At 43.3% G+C, this 21,811-nt stretch overlaps 2 protein-coding genes across 5 annotated transcripts in view; one reads left to right on the forward strand and one right to left on the reverse strand.

Annotated features, from left to right (window-relative positions):
- Positions 1 to 21,811, forward strand: part of ST6GAL2 (ST6 beta-galactoside alpha-2,6-sialyltransferase 2) — a 149,065-nt gene that overhangs the window by 122,944 nt on the left and 4,310 nt on the right. For all 4 annotated transcript variants that reach the window (XM_066577525.1, XM_066577522.1, XM_066577536.1 and 1 more), the window contains one exon: positions 791 to 965. In XM_066577525.1, the coding sequence (XP_066433622.1) occupies positions 791 to 965 (175 nt within the window). The remainder of the gene's footprint in view (positions 1 to 790; positions 966 to 21,811) is intronic.
- The window catches only part of LOC136577618 (pinopsin-like), a 178,438-nt gene continuing 171,405 nt past the window's right edge, over positions 14,779 to 21,811 (reverse strand). The window contains exon 5 of the mRNA XM_066577539.1: positions 14,779 to 15,214. Within this exon, the coding sequence (XP_066433636.1) occupies positions 15,008 to 15,214 (207 nt within the window). The 3' untranslated portion in view covers positions 14,779 to 15,007. The remainder of the gene's footprint in view (positions 15,215 to 21,811) is intronic.

Consider the following 21,811-nt stretch of genomic DNA (forward strand, 5'->3'; position numbering starts at 1 on the left):
AAAGGATCAGATAAAGTCAAATTTCTGTTTTTTGCAAGGGTCTATTCACACTGTGTTGGGTTGCATTCTCTGCTCTCATGCTAAGGCCTCATTCACACAAGCATAGCGATTTTATGCCAGCATCAGTGAAGAATAGCCACAATCGAGTCCCGAAATGAATTAGTGCATTCACACAGAAGTATTGCATGAAAAATATGCTACAGCGCGGAATTCCTTTGCTTAGGAGAAATCCTTCTATTTGCTTAAATAGATCCAGCTGTCTTCTTTCCCAAGCGCCAAACGCAGCTGAACTCCCTCACCCTCCCTTTTTTCACCTGCAATACGAGTATATGGGAGCTTCCTGCGTTTTTCGTCAAAAGATAGGTCAAAGCCTATCTTTTGACTCTACGAGTAAAATCGGCGACCGAAAATGGTCGGCGTTTTGATGGCGCTATTTTTTTTTTTCACACGCCCGTAAATTGCCCATGTGAACGAATGCATTGGAATCCTATGATTCACATCGTTACAATTTATCGCAGTTAAATAGCCGCGTAAAAACGCTGGTGTGAATAAGACCTAACATTTATGTTCAAGGTGTGTACAACTGGGTATTTTAATAGAGAAGAATTGAATTTTGTGAGCAATTCATTTTTTTTCCCTGACCGTGTTACTTCCATTTGCAAAGTAGTCAGTCTTGCATAATAACCCAAGTTTGCAATTAGTTGTGCTTTATCAAACTTTCCATAAAGCATTTATAGTCCATACAAGTGGCAGTTCATGTTCTGCTAACCTTACATGTTTTTGTATACAGTGGTACCACAAACCAGACTACAATCTATTCCCACCATATGAACAACATCGGAAGAAAAATGCAGACCAGCCTTTTTACATTCTTCATCCCAAATTCACATGGGAGCTGTGGAAAATAATCCAAGAGAACAGCAATGAGAAGATCCAGCCTAATCCACCCTCTTCGGGATTCATTGGTAGGTTGGTTAAGTATATTGATCAATTACTCCATCTTCTGTTCGTGATTTATGGCACAGTGGAGCTTTTAACTGTAAGTTCCACTGCACTGCCTAATGGCCCCTATTGACTGAAAGGTAATTATACCAAACAGAATTAGTTTTTCACTACGAGCAAGTGCTGAAATATTTTGCAAGTGGGAAGAGTTCATCTTCATATGGGAATCCATTAACTCTAAGCAATGTTGCTGTGCCCAAGGGTGCATTAAGAATGCAAAGAGTTCCGCGAGACAGGGTATATAGATTAGTTTTAACACGCTTAAGGCAATAAGAACAAGAAAGCAATAAAAAGTATGACTATTTGTTTCTTTTCCAAATGTAGTAGTTCTCATAGATCCCTTTGCACAGGCTTTTCTTCTTTTATGCAGCACCTAGAGTAATTTACTTTGCAAAATAGCTTCAGTGATGTGAAACACTTAATACGATCTTTATCATGGGATATACCAAATTCTACATGACTGCAGGTTTATGCACAGCTATGAGAGTCTTCAGCAGAGATCATTGTCAACATGCTTAGACTAAACTATCTATTAAAAAGCATAAAAGGAAGCTGAAAGCAGTCATATTTTGTTATATTTCTGACAGTTTCACCCAAAATCCACTTAAATGTCCATTCTGAGCTTATCCATGTGGCACACCAAAAATTTACTCCTGCCGTGATTTATTCTAATATCTACTTCCACCAACTGTTTTACCCATCTACCTCTATACTTGCCAATTTCTTCCCTCACCAACCATTCCTCATTTCACTGGTAGTTGCAGTAAGGGCTTTTTCACATGACCTTATGCGTTTTGATGGTTGCCCATAAGCGCTGTAAAATCGCATGAATGAAGAATAGCTGCGATGAAGTCCCCATCTTTAGCCGCGTATTTAATGCAGTGCGCACAGGTAGCTGCTGCGTATCAGCAAAAAAATACGCTGCAGTGCGAAAATCCCTCAATCGGCAGAAATCCTCGGAATGTCTTCTTTTCCCTGCGTTGGACACAGCTACATTCCTTCCCCCTCCCTTTTTTCAGCTCCCATGGGAGTCTATAGGAGCTGCCAGCGTATCTCGGCCAAAGATAGGACAAGACCTATCTTTGGACACAGTATATAAAATCGGTGACCCGTAATTGCCGCCAATGTGCTATTTTTCACTGCGCTTTTTTTTTTTTTACGTGGTTAACAATAGGCCATCTAAATGAATAAATTGGAATCCAATTCTTCAGATAGTGGTGATTTTTGCTAAATAGCTGCATATATATGGTCGCGTGGATAAGCCCTTAGGCAGTGATCATATTTCTGAGCCTATCCTTCTTCGCTAGCTACTATAGGCCTCTATTCAAATATGTTCTATGATAAGACAACTGATTAGCTGCAGTAAATGAATATGATATTTATATTTTGCCAGTAGAATGCAGAATATGGCCGTATTCACTCCACAAGAATATTTCATGCCCATGTTATTTCCTTATTTGAAAACTTCAGTATTGCACTTATGTTTCTCACTGCAAATTTTTAAATGATGAGATTTTTTCATCTCTGTATTTCAACACATAGCCAATATTCCTGGGTCTATATTAATGTCTGAAATATGACTAGATGTATCTTAATATGCATTAAAGTAATACTGCCATAACATAGAGCTTAAAACAATTATGGCCATAATAGATAAAAATGAATGTAAATATTTATAGGATACAGGCATGTCTCTATTAAAGGAAATCTGTCAGCTTCCATGAGCCCCATAAACTAAACTTACGGAGTCATAGGAGCTGAAACTCTAAATCCAGGGATGCTCATATCATACTTACCTTCCCCTCTGTTCCCCCGCTGTGTGCTGTCACAGCCGCTGCTGAAATCTAACGGTGGATTACATAGGCACATGCATAGAATGAGAGGACTAGTCCTCTCTTCTATTTGTATGCCTCAGTAGTCTTCCAAATGCAAACCGCAGCAGTGGGGAAAGTAGGTATAATATGCACATCCCCGAATTCAGTATTTCAGATCATATGAGCCTATGAGTTTAGTTTATGGGGCTTATAGGAGCTAAAAGACTCCCTTTAGGCCTCATGTCCACGGGGAAAATCAGATCCGCTGCAGATTCTACATGTAGAATCTGCAGCGGGTCCCTCCTGCCCCGCGGACATGAGCGCTGAAAATGCAAATAAATGAGAATAAACTTACCTCCGATCCGCTCCGTTTCTTCTCTTCGCGGCGGCGTCATCTTCTCTCGTCGCGGCCGGATCTTCATTCTTCGGCTCGGCGGATGTGCACGATGACGTCGGTGACGTGCCCCGCGCATGCGCCGGGCCGAAGCAAAATGATCCGGCCGCGGCTGAGAGAAGATGGCGCCGCGGAGACGAGAAGAACCGGAGCGGGTGAGTAAAATATGATTTTTGTGTCCCGCGGATCCGGACGGCTTCCATAGGCTTCAATAGAAGCCCGCGGGAGCCGTCCCCGCGGGAGACCCGCATGAAAATGGAGCATGGTCCAGATTTTTTCATGCTCCATTTTTTTTTAAATGCCTTTTATTGACGATCCGCGGGTATTTATCTACCCGCGGGTGGTCAATGCATCCCTATGGGGTGCGGATCCGCGCGCGGGAGATCCGCTGCGGATTTTAAATAACATTTTGCCCGTGGACATGAGCCCTTATAGAGAAACCTGCAGGCAAGTTCGTGCTGCCTGAACCAGCGCAGCGCTACATTTTACTCTGGAGCTCTGAACTTATTTAAAAAGTGCCAGGTTCAGGAAGAATTGTCTGCTGGGCAGCTGCTCTCCAGCTTCTCTGTATTTGACTAAGCTTGATTCATTGGTTTTCCCCTGTAAATAAATAGGGAAACTCTTCCCCAACTTCAGCACTTTAAAAAAAATTATGGCACCCATTTATTCAGATTGTCAGTAAACTTATGTAAAGACAAAAAAAAGTGCATGCAAATGGTTTGCACAAAAATTAATGACTTTTCTTGGCACTTGCCTGCTTTGAAAAGTGATAAGAAAAGTAGACGTGGTTTAGAAAAAGGGGCGTGGTCTACAACTTTTAGTCCAGGTTCTCACGGGACGGAAATCTTGCGGCTTGGCCGCACCGAAAAACTGTGAGATTTCCGCAGGAGAACCTCAGCTTTCCGCTACGGCTTTCTCTCCCCATAGAGAGGAGTGAGGCCACAGCAGAAAAACAAAAGAAAGAATTGACATGCCACAAAATTGAATTCCGCGTTGCATGTCCGTTTCCGCCCGGCTTTGCCGCAACTGATTTGCCGCCCCGTGTGGACAAGATTTTTGCAAAATCTCGCCCACGTGGCTGACTAATTCCAAGATTAGGAGCCATTGGCGGAATTGCCCCATGGAAATTCTGTGGCAATTCCGTCCTGTGTGAACCCAACCTTAGGCCGCCTGCAGACGGCCAGGTCAGATCCCGCTGCAAGAATTCTCACAGCGGCATCTGACCCATGCCCCTGCAGAGGCCTGCGGCTTACCCGCTCCCGGCGTCTCCTCTCTGTGCTGTGTGCCGGCCAGCCGGCGCATGCGCAGAGAGGAGCCGGCCTGTCACCAGTGACATTTCTGTGCGGGCCTCTGCGAGCCCGCACAGAAATGGAAGATGCCACGTTTTGTTTTCTGCGTGTGTTTTCACGCAGACAAATCACAGCTGTGTGTATAGGATTGCGTTTTCGAATGCAATCCTATGGCAGCAGCCACGGGCGGAAATTCTGTGGGAAATCCTGCAGCGGAATTTGTGCCGGTGTGCAGGGGGCCTTAGGCTGGGTTCACACGGGGCGGATTTGCCGCGGAAATCCCGTGCGGAATTTCACTGCGGCAAATCTGCATGCGGCCGCTAATCCCGGGATTAGCCAGCCATGTGGACGAGATTTCTCTGAAATCTCGTCCATACGGAACGGCAAATCCGCTGCGGCTAAGGCGGCAGAAGCCGCTGCTGCGGCACGGATTTGCTGGCCGCAGCATGTCCTTTTTTTTTTTTTCCGCTGCGGCCGCGCTCTCCTCTGTGGGAGCGCCGGACGCAGTGGAAGAGCGATCGGCCAGGCCGCTTCAAAACCGCCGCGGGTTTTGAAGCAGTGTTTCTCCCGGCGGAAATTGCGCGGTTTTCTGCTGTGGCCATACCGCAGGTTTTCCGTCGGGAATCCGCCCCGTGGGATCCCAGCCTTAGAGTTCATCCACACATTGCAGAATTTTTTTTGTTTGTTTATTTTTTTTATTCTTTATTTTTATTTCTGCATATGTCAAAGGTAACAGAAATCGTACAAGAAAACATAACACTACAACATGGGCCTACTCCAAGATTATGAACTGTTGCAAAACCATCTACCAAATATAGAGGCATTACTAATTAGTAATGAGTCAGTAACTCCTGAAGTCTGTATAGACCACTGATTCAAATACCGAATAATCAAGTAGTCCAACAGAAAACTGACTTTAGGACCCTATTTTCATTTGGTGCAATGAACTCCGGCAGTCATCACTTTAGAGTAACACATAGTTCATTGTAATACGAAGCCCTTTATCTCATGCTGCCGAAGTTGCGCTATCACGAACCTGCTGACACGTTCCCTTTAAGCTCTGAATCCATCAGTTTGTATTTGAAGCTTACTAGATACTACAGATTTCAGAAGATCTAAATGCCTTTTGTGAGGGATGATTTCCATACAACAAAGAGCGCTGTGAATTGTACACCTGTGTAGATGTATATTTGTCTGATATCTAAAGTTATAACATTTCCTCTACTTGTGGAAACTTAAGGAATGTTTATAATGGTGTAATCTATAACTAGCTGCCAGGTTGTGACTTCACCTGAAGCAAGCGCTTAATGTCAGGCAGCTCTCCAGTAGTGATGAGTGGAAGCCATTCTATAAAAAGAGACGAACAACAATGCCTACAGGCCATCCAACAACTACGGGAGCTACAGCAGCTGAAGGTGATGACACCAATTACTAAACAGCATTCTTCATATAAAACCACATTGTGGACACTATTATATTCTATTTTTTAATATGCATAGTAGTATAGGAATGCTGAGAATTCCCACAAGCTGATGCACTCCCACACAAATGTCCTTGCAGAGTTTCATCAGCCTCCCGTAAACATTCATATTCCTTGTAAATACACAAAACAAAGAACAGAAAACTGACCATTTTTTATTTCAGAATTTTATTTTTTTAATCTCTTTGGAAAGGTAAAAAAAAAACAACTTTGCAAGTGTCACTTTAAACAAGATTGTACACATGCATAATAACCTGTATAGAAAGCAGCAGGCCATTACAGCGCAGCGGGGTGTGAGCCCTGAAATAGTGGCATACACAAGCTACCACAGAGAATTGTCAGTGACATGTTCTATACATAGCAACTGTGTCACTTTTAGCATAGGATTGTGCATGGCTCCCTACTGTGAACATCCTACTAGAAGTCCAGATTATTACAAAAACTCTTCCCAAGATGATTATTTAGTAAATATAATATGAATATAATATGAAAGTTAATGAATATATAACCCGTATTCCACGTTGGGATGCTCTGTAAAATGTAAATGTAAAGAAAAAAAGAATTTGAAATCCCATACGACCATATTTTATTCACAATACAAAATAGAATATGTTTCAGAAGTTGAAAGTGTGACATTTTTCCGTTTCATTTAACCCCTTTAGTGGCACGCCCAGAAAATCTCCAGGGCTTGCTACACTGACCATGCAGTTAAACCCCAGAAGATTTCCGTGGACAGCTCTAGTGCGGAAATGCTGGCCAGGACACAGTTATAGTGCCCCTGAACACGTTTGCCAAATCTCTGAGGCTTGCTGCTCTGACATGGTAATAATAAACCTGCCACTGAAGGGGTTAAACAAAACCAAAAAAAAAACTTGTTTAGAAATTGATGCCAACAACACAAAAGTTCGGACAGGGATAACAAAAGCCTGTATGTTCTACTGTGTACAAAAAGAGCATGGTAGAGATGCAGAGTCTCTGAGAAGCAAAGATGGTCAGAGGTTCACCAGTCTGTGAAAAACTGCATCCAAAGATTGTGGATCAATTTCAGAAAAATGTTCCCCAACGTAAAATTGGAAAGACTTTGAATATCACTCCATCTACTGTACATAATATCATCAAAAGATTCTGAGAACCTGAAGAAATTCATGTGCACAAGGAGCAAGGCCGATAGCCGATACTCAATGTTGCATGCTTGAGATGTACAGACCCTTAGGCCTTAGTCAGACGGGCGTTTTTTCGCGCGATTTGAATTCATGAATGGGTGTGAGTGAGAGCTGCCTCTGATTGGCTCAGCGCTGAGCCAATCAGGGGCAGCTCTCACTCACACCCACTGCAGGCCGGCTGCGCTGAACTCTGTCTGCCGGGACAAGGTGAGTGTATATATATATATATATTTTTTTTTTTTACACATTTCTGGATGAATTGCAGGGAAGGGCTTATATATTTAAGCCCTTCCCGACAATTCATCCCGCGATCGCCCGCAGCGCATTGCTTTCAATGGAGCCGGCTGTATTGCCGGCTCCATTGAATTCAATGCGCTGGACAGCTCCGGCCCGTTTCTATTGAAACGCGGCTAGGAGCAGTTTTTTCGTGCGATTTTTTTTCGGCCCCGTTCACGCGATTTGCGGATGCGCATCAGTCATGCGATCCGCAAATCGCGGCAAAAAACGCCCTTGTGACTAAGGCCTTAGGCTGCACTGCATTCAAAACAGGCATGATTGTGTAATGCAAATCACTGATGGGCTCAAGAATACTTCAAGAAATCATTGTCTGAACACAGTTTGCCATGCAAACCACAGACACAAGTTAAAGCTGTAGCATGCAAAGAAGAAGCCATATATCAACACAATCCAGAAATTCCATCGTCTTCTCTGGGCCAAAGCTAATTTAAAATAGACCATGGCAAAATGGAAAATTGTTATGTGGTCAGATGAATCAAAATTTGAAATTATTTTTTAAAACTATGGATGCTGTGCCCTTCGGATTTAAGAGGAGAGGGACCATCCAGCTTGTTATCAGTGCATAGTTCAAAAGCCTGCATCTCTGATGGTATGGGATTGTATTAGTGCCTATGGCATGTATAGCTAAAACATCTTTTAAAGGCACTATTAATGCTGAGCAGTTTACATAGGTCTTAGAACAACATATGGACCCATACAGACAACGTCTCTTTCAGGGAAGGCCTTGCATTTCTCAGCAAGACAATGCTAAACCACATACTACACCTCACAACAACATGGCTTTGCAGAAGAAGAGTCTGAGTACTGAACTAGCCTTCCTGCAGTCCAGACCTTTCACCAATAGAATATTTGGTGCATTAAGGAACAAAAATAGAAAGAAGACCCAGGACTGTTGAGCAGCTAGAATCCTAGATCAGACATGAATGGGACAGGATTCCTCTGCCAAAACTTCACAATTTACAGACTGTTGTAGGACGAAGAGGGGATACTACACAATGGTAGACATGGCCTGTCCAAACTTTTATGTTGCTGCCATCAATTTCTAAATGAGTTATTTTTTATAAATGAAATGAAAAATGTTTTAGGGCTCCTGCACACGGGTGGATTTGATTTGCGGGATCTGGGGCTGGCGGCTGCCCCCGGATTCCACAGCAAACACCGCCCATAGCTCCCTATGGAGACTCGCTACTTCCTGCACAGGACAGAACTTTCCACTCGAAGCAAAAAAATTAAAGCATGTCCCCATTGAGGACGTCTGTCCCACAGCACTTCCAAAGTGAGCACTGCAGAAGGGTCGTGGGATCCGTGTCATCGCCTAGCGACAGCGCAGCTTTATCTGTACTGCGCATGCATGACGGCCAGCGCTCCCACAGTATGGAAAAAGAAGAATCCGGACAGGTAAGCGGTGTCACTGGCCGGGCACAGGGTCGGATCCCGCATCGGGATCCCACATGCTAGATCCAACCCTGCCGTGTGCAGGAGGCCTTACTTTCTGATATGTGTTCTACTGTGAATAAAATAAATAGTTATATGAGATTTCCAAATCATTGCATTCTTTTTTTTCTTTATATTGTTTTACATTTTACACAGTGTCCAGACTTTTTTGGAATTAAGGCTGTAAAAAAATTGATTACGTTCTATGGCTTTAACCCCGTAAAAAGAGATTTTTCTTTGTTTTTTTTTTATTCCTGCCTTCCAAGAGCTTTAACTTTTTTATATTCTTAGTATAATTAGTAGTCTTTCTCTGAACCATTTCTTGCTAGTCTTTGATGCAAGTGTCAAGGTAACTTGTTATTTTTTGTGCAGTTGTTACAGTGGAGGCGACATTTATAACTTTCTACATGTGTTATAATTTATTAGTGTAATGGACCAAGGACACCGGTTTCAATAATTCTGTCAATCGGAGGTAGAGTGATGACAAATGTAAATTTTGTTTTTTAACACTAATACTTGACTGAAATACTAATTAAAATTCTCCAAGGAAAGCTCCTCCTACTGGTGAAAAATGGTCTACCAGCCTTTTTGTTCATATGTTGCCAGAGAATCCCACATTGCTACATTATATAGGGTGTTAGAGATGTGGACATAGTAAATGTCTATGCCACAGGGTGATATGTAATTTACATACTTGTTCAAAAATAATTCCTGTACAATTAAACAATCTGTCAATTGTAATACAGCAAATGGAACTTGTCCAATTACCTGTCTGTGTCACAGCCTACAATATGTAGGTTTCACTACTGAAAATTTGAAGGGTTCTGATCTATAGACTTCTTTCTGATGTCTTCAGTACAAGTGCAAAAAATGCATCTGTAGTTACCGCAGGCTATGGATTATTACTCCGCTCTTCTGTATTTGGAAGATCCTAAACCAACGGTAGTTAGGACAGCGCCTCAGACAAATTCATTGCAGTCAGAAACTTTGCATCAGGAATGATTATCACATTGAAGCACATGCAAGGAAAGCCGTGCACAGAGGAAACACCCTCCAAAGGAGAACTGCAATAGGGAGAAGATCCCTGTGGGCCAGCAGGCCCCAGGTGAGCAATGGGAACTATAATAGTAGGAAAAAAAGAACCAGCAGGCCCCAGGTGAGCAATGGGAACTATAAATGTAGGAAAAAAAGAACCCCTGTGCTCAGTGTCCCAATGAAACCAACAGCACCAAGAACAGTGGGAGGTAATCAAACCAAGGCTGTACGCATAAAGGTGATGTGGACATAGTAAGAGGAATGTATAGAAAAATACTGGTTTATTGAGTACAAAACAGAGAACAGTGCAACGCGTTTCGGAACTGAATAAGTTCCTTTTTCAAGCGCACAACCAGAGTGGGTGACGGCAAAACTTGAAAAAAGGAACTTATTTAGTTCCGAAACGCGTTGCACTGTTCTCTGTTTTGTACTCAATAAACCAGTATTTTTCTATACATTCCTCTTACTGAGTCCACATCACCTTTATGCGTACAGCCTTGCTTTGATTACCTCCTACTGTTCTTGGTGCTGTTGGTTTCATTGGGACACTGAGCGCAGGGGTTCTTTTTTTCCTACATTTATAGTTCACTGTATTTGGAAGAGGCGCTTTTAAATCCTCTTCAATGTTGCTGTGAAGTATGTATTTTCTGAGGCTGGGTCATCTGGTGCTTCTTCCACTGGATCACTCACAGACAGCCGCGGCTTCCTGCAGGCTGTCTCCTTATTGGCTTTGGATCATTTGGTGGGTAGTCCATCTATTGCCTCTGCTCTGGGCTTTCAAGGCTCTTCTTCTAGCCCTCTGACGCTGTGGCCCCTACTTTCTGTCATCATCACTCAAGTTTTCTTCTAACCTCTCTGGGATCTCCTGGTCTCTTGTAGCCTGCTCGATCATTACTGTTGTATATAAGAATCTTCAATAGTTCAATATACTATATCCGTTGCAAACCCTTTAAGCACTCTAACCACTGATAACTGCAGCTTTCTGTGTAGGTCATTGTAGCACAGCTTCAGTCTTTGAGGGTGAGAAAGTAAGTGCGACTTTAGTTCAGACATTTCTAAAGTATTGAGCATATTAATTAACAGAAGACACAACTTCGAATCCACAAAAGTTATCATTTTTTTTCGCTCGTGGTGAAATTCTTCACATTCTAGTATTTTACAAAAAAGTCCATGTAAATCAACACATATAAGAGCCAGACACAAGAGAATGTATTGTGACATTGTTCTATATTACTTGTAAGACGTACACAATTTAACCATATTAGATTGTCATTGGGAATTGCATATCCTATATGTGTCATTTACAATATTATTCAGTATACATTATACATCATAGTCCGATCATGCAGTGATTTTGTGCTGTAAAATGTTTCATTCAGTAAAACGCCATAAAAAATTATTCTTACACGGTCTATTTCTCTACTGTGCGTGAAATTAGCCAAAATGCCTATCCCATATGTTACCTGCTGATAGAGCTCCCACTATCCTTACTGCTGAATGTTCCTCTCTACAGTGTTTGAGCTATTTTCGGGCTATCTCCTACAGATCAGTAGTGCATGAAATGAGACATTGCTATTTCTTGGCTCACATCCCATCTGTTTGAAGTTTTCTGTTAACTTCTAGTTTTTATGTGTATACTGCTATGTAGCTTATGAGTTAGATGGGCCTGGAATAAAACACTATAAAATTCCCACCAATTTGAAGATCTCTTGTTTCCACACCATGGTTTCTCTCGATATACTTCTAATTCAAGCCGCAAGGGTATGTTCATGTGCTGCTGATTTACTGCAGATTTTGGTGCTGATCTGCAACACATGCGCAAAAAAGACAGTCAAAGTCCCTACCATCAGTGCAGATTTTGACTTGAAATCAGCTGTGCTTCCACAGCTGATTTCAGAAGATACCGCACTCCCCCTCACCCTCGAAGTCTTTGTGCTCTTGACGCTCCCTTCACTGGGCCCTCGGCGGCCTCTAGTTAGCGCAGCGCGGCTGGTACAGTGATGTGGATTTTGACTCGACTTTGATGCGAAAATGCTGTGTAATTTTCCACTGCAGAAATTCCGCAGCGTTTCAGCTGTGTGCAAACATATGGGAAGCGGGTCAGGGGAAATCTTTAATGAATGCCTCTCTTACCCTCAATTTGAATTCAATAGAAATCTGCTGTAGATCTGCAACAAAATCCACAGCAAATCGGTGACATGTGAACGCACCCTACAGCTCTGTAATCCCTGATGTAATGAGATAGCAAATCTAGATTTTGTATCTCTTTATTTAGCTTTACTTCTCACTGTCTAATAAATGCCTTGTGTACACATGCTTGGTTAACATTGTGTAAAAAAAACCCTGTATGAACCCCCGGCTTTAGAAAAGATAGAAAAGCTAGCCCTTATTCCACATACCGTACATAGATATACAGTGCTTAATGACCTAATTTTTGGTGCCCTTTGTAGTCATGAATGGCTCGGCTCTGTGTGTAACAGTATGGTAACAACAATCGGTGAGAGCAGGAGAACTATGTTCTGTGATTTACAAATAAAACAGAGTCTGCTGCTCCAACAGTCACTCAAATCGTAAAAAATGCTTGAGATAAAAGCAACTATAATTCAATATCACCTACCTGAAATGTCTTTTGTTCTATATACAGCTTGGCAATTACATGTAAAGGACCATCTTTAGATGTAAAGATGCATCCATCTCCTGGATTATAAGGCATAGTAATGTGTCAGTGGTGAGACATGGTTTTTGTGTAAAGAACCTTTCAAAAAAGAAGAAATGCCTGGATTTCTAAGACCTTTAGCTGTCCTTTTATGTAAAGCCTTTTAACATTCTGCATTCTGTTGGTCCCCACAGTGTTACAGATGCTGGGTGACGACTACTAATGGCAGCTATACCAATTCCAACAATACAGATTTTTATGTAATTCCGAGTCTGTGGAAATCTAGTTGTCTAGAACACAAGCCTTCTGGGCATTGTAATGACTGCCGCTAGGATTTTTCACTCAACATCTGTTGGCAAAAGGGAATTCAGAAATAGTTGCCTAATATAATCCACACAACGAGACCACTTTTGGGGTTTACAGATTCACTGCAATGTTTCATGTTGAGAAGAATAGATCATTAAAGGGGTAGCAGTAAACAATATGTCCAATTTCACAACCATTTTTACTGTCCCTGTGTATAGTTATTGACTTAAAAAGAAAACCTATTTTTGTTTTTTACCTCCCCTATACAGGCACATACGTCTCCATAGTAACAGACAATAAATACATCCTGTGTAGTCTGTTACTGCAGTTATACTCCTTTCCATTTGTCCCTCCCTTCTTGCTCACCTACCAAATGTCTGTAGGGAACAGATGGATAGTATGACTTTAAATCCGATATATAGGTCTCCATAGGACATGTAGATACAAAGTGAATTAGTCTCTACATTTTAAATGCATTAGAGAGAAAAAAAGGAGACTGCAAAGGAACTTGTTATGTACTTAATGATCTCCTCACTGCGGACAGCATATAATACAGTAGTGACAGACATGCTGATTTCAGCAGTCTGTCACCTATGGGGTATTATGCAGTGGTTTACTGCTTACAGCTGATTTCTGTATGTTTCTGCAGCTCCCAGCAAGGGATGAGTCAAGTTTATTCATGAGGACCGAGAAGCCCCACTCATCCACCCCAATGGGTAGTTTTTAATATTACACTACATAATTAGAAAACCACCAATCAGGGTGGATGGGCGGGGCTACTCGGTCCTTAAAAATAAACTGGACTCGTCTCTTGCTAGGAGCTGCAGAAACATACTATAAGTTCTTAAAAACCACTGCACCTTACCCCATAAGTGACAGACTGCTAGAATCAGCATGTCTGTCTCTACTATATGCTGCTTTGAGTGATGAGAGCATAAAACACATGACAGGTTCCCTTTAAAACTTTGCTGGTAAGGAGCTTTGGAAACAGTTTTCCATCACCTGTTAATACTAGGGGAAGCTGCTGGCTCCATCACATTTTGACAAGGGTGATATAGTAATGCAAGGGTGCCCACTGAAACCAAGTGCATGTAATAAGTGGCCACACTCTGACTCCCTATAACATGTACATACGCATATGGACAGCGCTTGTCTTATACTGAGGTCACTATATAAATAGAAGAAATTAATTCATTTTTGGATTACAATTACCTTTCAGACTCGCACTAGCAGTAACATTTTACCGAATTACTTTTTACCTATCAGAAAACACTGTTAATAGTGTTTGTGCAATAAGTTACATATAGATGTTTTATTACATTCAGTTGTGCTTTTTGAAAAATGTGAGTCCCCTAGCCTTTTGGGCCAGAATGTATAGCAGATCATTACCCAAGAACAACAATGTTTATAATGGGACACTATTTTTACTTGATAACTTTTTATAACATGGGAAATATAAATAGAACATGCACATTAAATCAATGTAAGCACACCTGGTTTGCACCATAAAGTCCCATAGTCATAACAGTATGCTTTTGGCAGTATGTTCATTTCTATGACAGACACTTATTTGTGCAAAAACGTATGAGGATGGAAGAGCCAGGAGCAGGAACTGAGCTCCCGCCCCCTCTCTGCCCCTCTGCACTATTTGCAAAGAGGTGGGCCGGGGGCGGGGCTAAGTTCCGAGAATCAGCCCCCGCCCCAGCCCGCCTCTCCCCATTGCAAATAGTGCAGAGGGGCGGAGAGGAGGCAGTGAGGGGGCGGAAGCTCAGTTTCTGCTCCTGGCTCTTCCATACTCCCACCCCCCCCCCCCCCTGCACACGAGGACAACGTATATCGGCTCGGCGTGAAAACCGAGCCGATATACGTTCGTGGGAATGCACCTTTAGGTTGTGTTAGTTAACGTTTCGGGAACATGCTGTAGCTTTATCTACCAGTCTGTACTCCATACAAATAACATAACGTGCTACTTATTCATAAACAGTATTGACATGCTTTCAGTTGCCACACAACAAATCTTACATGACCTTGTTTTCTTTGGTTCATATAAAATTAAATTGATCTCAATATTAAACATCTAAAGTCGAAGTGAATAAACAAAACATCATTGTCTGTCTTTATTTGGAGTTCAGATGCATTAGTTTGCGTCAGACGTTTTTCTATCTGGACTTGATATGCAGGAAGCCTTCTCCGCACCTCCTGGGAGCAGTATCTGTTTAGGGGCTACAGTGCTGTTGAGTCTTTGGTTGAGCTGAATAACAGTTAGGTTTGATTGGCACTGGGACTTCCCAACAATCGGTGATGATGGATGGCAGTGGAAGAGTAACAAGAAGCATTTGTAAAACTAGAAAAACATAGAATAATGTTAATATACATAACCAGATTCAGTATATCTATCTATGTTTTTGTAAATCCATAATACTGTATTTGCCCCAAAAGGGGCACTAGGTCTTATTTTCAGGGGAGGTTTTATTTAGAGTTGAGCGAACGTACTCTGTAGAGCTTGATGCTCATTCGAGTATTTGTGTACTCGATGGTGCTCATTACTCGAACGAGCATCACACCGTGTTTGACCCCGCCACAGCTTTTGGCTCCTCCTCACTGTGACATGCCTGTTTTGGCCCCTCCCCGCCGCAGCATAGTGCACGCGTCAATGGCAAACTTTTGGGGAGAGAGAGAGATATCTTGAATTTTACGAAAAGCTCAAATAACGCGGACCCAAGCATTTGGGTGCTCGCTCATCTCTAGTCTTATTATACTTACTTAGCAGGCTTGGTTCAGGTCCCTCCCGCTCCTCTTCTTATCTCCGGCACGTGCTTTCTGCAGTCCTCGGCATTCGTACAACATCACTTCCTGGTTATGGAATTGATAAATCCCGCCTCCAGGAAGTGATGGCTGTGATTGATTCTTCAACTGCTGTTCTGCCAATCAATGCACCGCTGGCTGAATCAATCACAGCCATCACATTGGTTCTTCGAATGCTGCTCAGCCAATCAATGCAGCGCTCAATGAACCAATCAACAGCCATCATGTTGTGGAGGCTGGATTTATGAATTGGCTGTGAGCCGCAGCCACCCAATTCATAAATCCCGCCTCCACAACGTGATGGATGTTGATTGGCAGAGCAACAGTCGAAAAACCAATCACAGCCATCACATTGGTTTATCCAGTGCTGCATTGATTGGCTGAGCAGCGGTCGATGTACCAGTCAGAACCACCACTTCCTGTTGGCAGGATTTATGAATCCCGTAACCGGGAAATGATGTTGTACAATTGCTGAGGACTGTGGGAAACACGCGACGGAGCTATGAAGAGGAGCGGGAGGGACTGGGACCGAGACTGCTAGGTAATGTACTCTTTTTTTCTTTTTTTTTTTTTTCATGTAGTGTAACTAGGGCTTATTTTCGGGGTAGGGCTTATATTTTAAGCCTCCCTGAAAATCTGTCTTGGGCCTTCGGGGAAATGCGGTATGGTTCAACACTATGTATAAGAAAAGAAAAACAAGGTGGTGTGCCAGTGTTATAAACTCTGATCAAGAGTCAGTTACATAGTCCAGATAATGATTGTGCAGCACTAAAGTATATCAAAAATGTATTCTCCCAGTGTGTGACAATTCTGTCCACTTACCCTATTATTAATATGCAATCAAGCGTCAATCAACAAAGCCCTAGTCGGTCCAAGTATTTGATGTGTTTTATTTCAAGCACACCTTATGTAACTGATGAAGCCCTTAATTCTATCAAGTATGCTTGAGACAACACCTGATTTGCAAATGTGCGCTCTTATGAGGGATTCTTTTCAGGGGGTTGAGTAATTCTGAGACTGTAGTAGTCATTAAACGTGGAATTTTGTGTTAAATTTGGAGAAACCACTTGTTATATTAGTTGTGTTCAGCTGTATAAAATGCTCTGTTTTGCTGTGGACTCCACACGGACGGCCTCCATTGAAGTCAATGGAGGCATCCGACCCGCAGCCCAATAAACATTCCGTATGGGCTGTAGGTACCTGCGTCATCGCTAAACAACGTGCGGGAAATACAAACAAAAAAAAACTTGCACTAAGCATTACCCCCTGCGAGACTAGGTGACCATATGAAATACAAGTCAGTGCTGTACGCAGGGTCACTGGCATCTGATCCGGTCGTGTTAGCCTGGCCTTTGTAAATTTGGCAAATAAGCCTAATTTGAAATGGGAGTTGAATCATTTTGATTGCAATTCTTATCTCTCCATCCATCCTACAGTAATCTGTCTTGCACAGCACTAAATATATTGGGAATACGTCGGGAGAACAATCTTCAACAGAACGTAGACATACCATCCACAATGTCAGTATTGGGCTATTATGATGCTATTGACTGAGCAGTATTACTAATGCTTTAAAGGGATTGTCTCATCAAAATGCGGAGTTTGCCGAGGGAAGCTGTGGCCAGCCAGACATTTCAAGAAATGTAGTTTTATGTGTAATACAAGGACTACTCAGGTCTGTCATAACAAGAGCTGCTTGTACAGAGCTGCTCTCTGTTCTGGATCATAGAGTGAGGTCCTGAGTATGCGACCCCCTCCATTATGTCCATACGTCCCAATAGGACATAGGGACAGTACTGTTCCCTCTAAACTTTGCACTCTGGAAAGAAAACATTAAAAAACATGAGTCAATTAATCCTAACAATCTAAACCTTTACTACAGGCCTTATATTTCTCTCTGCCTCACGTACTTCTTCTTGAGATACCCTCCATTGACCGGCTCCACAACTATTTGCACTGCAGATCCGCAGCAAACAGCGCGCATAGCATGCTAGGGAATATCGATTCTTCCTGCACAGTTGAGGAAACTAGCTACGGTTTCCGCAAGCGGATGAAAAATGACAGCATGTTCTATCTTTGAGGGGATTACGCATTGACTGCTTCCATTGAAGTCAAAGGTAGCCATCCGATCTGCGGCTCTTCCGCAATCACGTTGTGGAAAGGTCGCAGGTTCCGTGTCACTGCTAGGCCATGATGGAGGAAAAGCAGGAGTTTAAAAAAAATTAAAAAATCTGTACTGCGCGTGTCCGACGGCTCGCCATGCAGACCATCCATGGTACAGATGAAAGAATCACATGCAACGACGTGCTAAATAGTGAACGATTATTTTTAGGTCTGCGTAAAATGAAAGATGAAATAGAAGCAAATTCTCGTTTGGCGTCCAACCGTTGACCGTGTTATCGTCCAAATTCACAAGATCCAACAATTCTTGCGAACGATAATCGTACCATGTAACAGGGTCCTAACTCCAAGTTGTTTAGCAGTTTATTTGCACGCTTTATTGCCTTTGTGTCTCCAGGCCTCTTCCTGAATACTATATGCTAATGAAAGCCTTTCATTAATTGGAAAGCTTTTATTACTCTCAAGTTGCTTTTAATGTAAGGAGACTACATGCTAACCACTATTTACTGCACTTAAATAATTGATGAAGTAGGCTTGTAGCGGTATAATGTGTGCACGGAATTATCAAGGTCTGTAATGTTTAACAGGAGTTTGTTCTAGGAGCTAGCTGTATAAAGTATAGATTGTATTCTAAAAGCTGGGTGCATTTGTGGAAGTGCACACAGCCATGTGGATTTTAAGTATATGTATAAAATGACACAACTCTGCAAATAGTCTTGAATAATGATATTGGGGGAGATTTATCATATATGCAGTTTGGTGCGATTATTTGCAGTGACTTTTTGGCTATGCTTATGCTTAAAATGCACATAATTCTTAAAAATGTATGCAACATTTTAGATTATGTGCAAATACCTTCTTTCTTTGTGCTATGAAAGTGTGTGCTGAAAATACACCTCCTATGCACTAGAATAGATGTACAACTTTTTAAAAAGTTGCAGGTTCAGGTCTAAACTGCTGCGCCACTTAAACTACGCCCACAGACTTAAACTGAAGCGAAAATGGTGTGATCTGGCATACAGATAGGAAAACAGATGCACGAAGGTCATAGATCAGGGGTGGCCTAGCTATGCTAGAAAAATTTGCATTTTAGGACAAAAACCTCACACAATAGCTTTGACAAATCCCCCATTATACCGGTTTATGTAAACTGTAGACTGCAGAGTTATGTCTGTAGTTTGGAACCCTGGACAAACGGATCTTTTGTGGAGTCATGTGTAAGGGCCCAACAGTTATCCCAGTGACTGAGGGCCTTTTTACACGGAACACTTACAGCAGTGGTTCCCAACTGGGTTGCCACGGCAACCTGGTGTGCCACGAGAGGCTGCCAGGGGTGCCGCGGCTCTCTGGCTGGAAATCAAGGAAGGTAGGGGTGTGACAGGGCTTAGATAGAAAGACGGCCGTGTCACACTCCTAGGTGGCGATTGGCTCTTTGGCACCACCCACTGGATTGGCATTGGCGCTGCGGTTCCCTCTGCCGGCATGCAAAATACTGACCTCCACTGCCCTTCCCCACCTGCAACCGCCGACAGCACTCTCACCCTCTGTCGGCTCCCAAGTCCGCTGCTGTCTCCCCTGCCGCCGCAGTTCTAAGTGCCGTCTGCTCTCCTTGTACCTAGGTCCGCTGCAGAGGCTGGCAGGACTCTGACACAGGATTTAGCCTTCCATCTCCCCCTGCATCCGGTACAGCCAGCCCCGCTTACAGCGCGGTGGCGTTCCATGTGGTCTCCCATATGCGCTCCTGTCCCCTCCCTGCCGCCGCGGTCATCGCTCTTCTCCTTCGCACTGCATTGCGGCTAGCTTCCTGGTGGCGTCAAGATACCAGTACCAGTCGCTATTACTACCGGGGCTGCAATATCGGTCGCTATTACTACCGCGGCCGCAATATCGGTCGCTATTACTACCGGGGCCGCAATATCGGTCGCTATTACTTCAGGGGCCGCAATATCGGTCGCTATTACTTCAGGGGCCGCAATATCGGTTGCTATTACTTCAGGGGCCGCAATATCGGTCGCTATTACTTCAGGGGCTGCAATAGGGGTCGCTTTTACTACCGGGGCCACCAATACAGGGAGTCGCTATTACTACTGCCGCCACCGATATAGGGATCGCTATTACTAGTGGGGCCAGCGATATAGGGGGTCACTATTACTAGTGGGGCCAGTGATATAGGGGGTCACTATTACTAGTGGGGCCAGCGATATAGTGGGTCACCATCACTAGTGGGGCCAGCGATATAGGGGGTCGCTATTACTAGTGGGGCCAGCGATATAGGGGGTCGCTATTACTAGTGGGGCCAGCGATATAGGGGGGTCGCTATTACTAGTGGGGCCAGCGATATAGGGGGTCGCTATTACTAGTGGGGCCAGCGATATAGGGGCTCACTATTACTAGTGGTGCCAGCGATATAGGGGCTCACTATTACTAGTGGTGCCAGCGATATAGGGGGTCACTATTACGAGTGGGGCCAGCGATATAGGGGGTCGCTATTACGAGTGGGGCCAGCGATATAGGGGGTCGCTATTACGAGTGGGGCCAGCGATATAGGGGGTCGCTATTACGAGTGGGGCCAGCGATATAGGGGGTCGCTTGTCTTCTGCATCCAGGTGTTTCCCGCTGGGAGCGCCAGGCTGTCATACAACTGAGCGCTCTGAGCGGAGGATGCAGAAGACAAGTGGGGTGTCCATGCTTGTCTTCTGCATCCAGATGTTTCTGCACGGAGCGCCCAGCTGTTATACAGCCGAGCGCTCCGTGCCGGGTATGGAGAACGCAGCTGGACCGCTCTGTTCTTCATACCCAGCCTGTCATCAAGAAGCGGGATACCAGCTGAAACAATAGTATCAGCTGTATCCCGCTGTGAATCCCTGATAAGGCTCATCCTTGTCTTTGAAAGACGACGATGAGCGACGGGAGAACGAAAACTGCACGATGTCAGTGCAGTTATACAGCGATTATCGCTCAAAAGATGGCTTTTGAGATAATTTGGAACGATAATCGTTGTGTCTAAATGGGCCCTAAGTTGTGGAATTTATAGTAGCTGTAGCAGCAAAGTGGATGAGATTTTGAAAATCATCCAAACGGTGTGGAAATAATCTCCACAAAACCCGTGTGGACGCTGACATGTGGTGCGGGATTTAATTGCACAACATGTTAATTTTAAATATAATATATATCAATAGCCCATCCAGCACTTTTCCCTGTGTGATTTTTTTAAACAGCCATATCCTTTTTATAATGATGGAGGTAAAAATCATGTTGTAATAAGCCACACCCTAGACATGCCCCATCACACCATAGCCACACCCCCTTTTAGTAGGGGTGCCGCGCCGTGAAAATTTTTTCCCAGAGGTGCCTCAAGGCTGAAAAGGTTGAGAAACACTATCGATTAGTTTTAACAATACTATAAGTCAATCATTCACTGTAAACGCTGCTAGCGACTGACCAATAAACAATAATTAATTTGCTTATCATTCGTCATTGGTGTTTAGACAGGCATAAAAATCAAATAATAATCGGCCTGTGTAAATAGGAATTTGTTAATCTGTGAATAACTGCCTGTTTACTGTGAATGGAGGCGGGCTGCCGGAAGAGATCTTCAGCGTGCTCCCCCTGCAATCACTGATCGATTATTGCTCCTGTTTGATAGCTTAAGAGCGATAATCACTGGGACAACTGTTGGGTGCTTAAGCAACAATCACTCCTCTAGAAGGACCCTAAAGTTACTTTTACACAGGGCATTCATCACCCAAATTCCCGCTGGAAACAGCGAATTCGGGAGATAATCATCCCGTGTACATGCGGCTGCCAACAAGGCACTGAGCGAGAAATTACTTGTCGAAGTCACTCGGTTTTTAGCAGAAGTAACAACCAAGCAACTATTGGGCCCACTGTTTGAGTGGGTCCCTTTTACTGTGAATGGACACAGGAGTGATAATCGGGCTTATGTGCCTGACAGGCGTCCTGTATAAAGGGACCTTAACACAGTACTGGATAGAATTTGTAGACACAGAATGGA

Source organism: Eleutherodactylus coqui, chromosome 1 (assembly GCF_035609145.1).
Source record: "Eleutherodactylus coqui strain aEleCoq1 chromosome 1, aEleCoq1.hap1, whole genome shotgun sequence".
Lineage (NCBI taxonomy): Eukaryota > Metazoa > Chordata > Amphibia > Anura > Eleutherodactylidae > Eleutherodactylus > Eleutherodactylus coqui.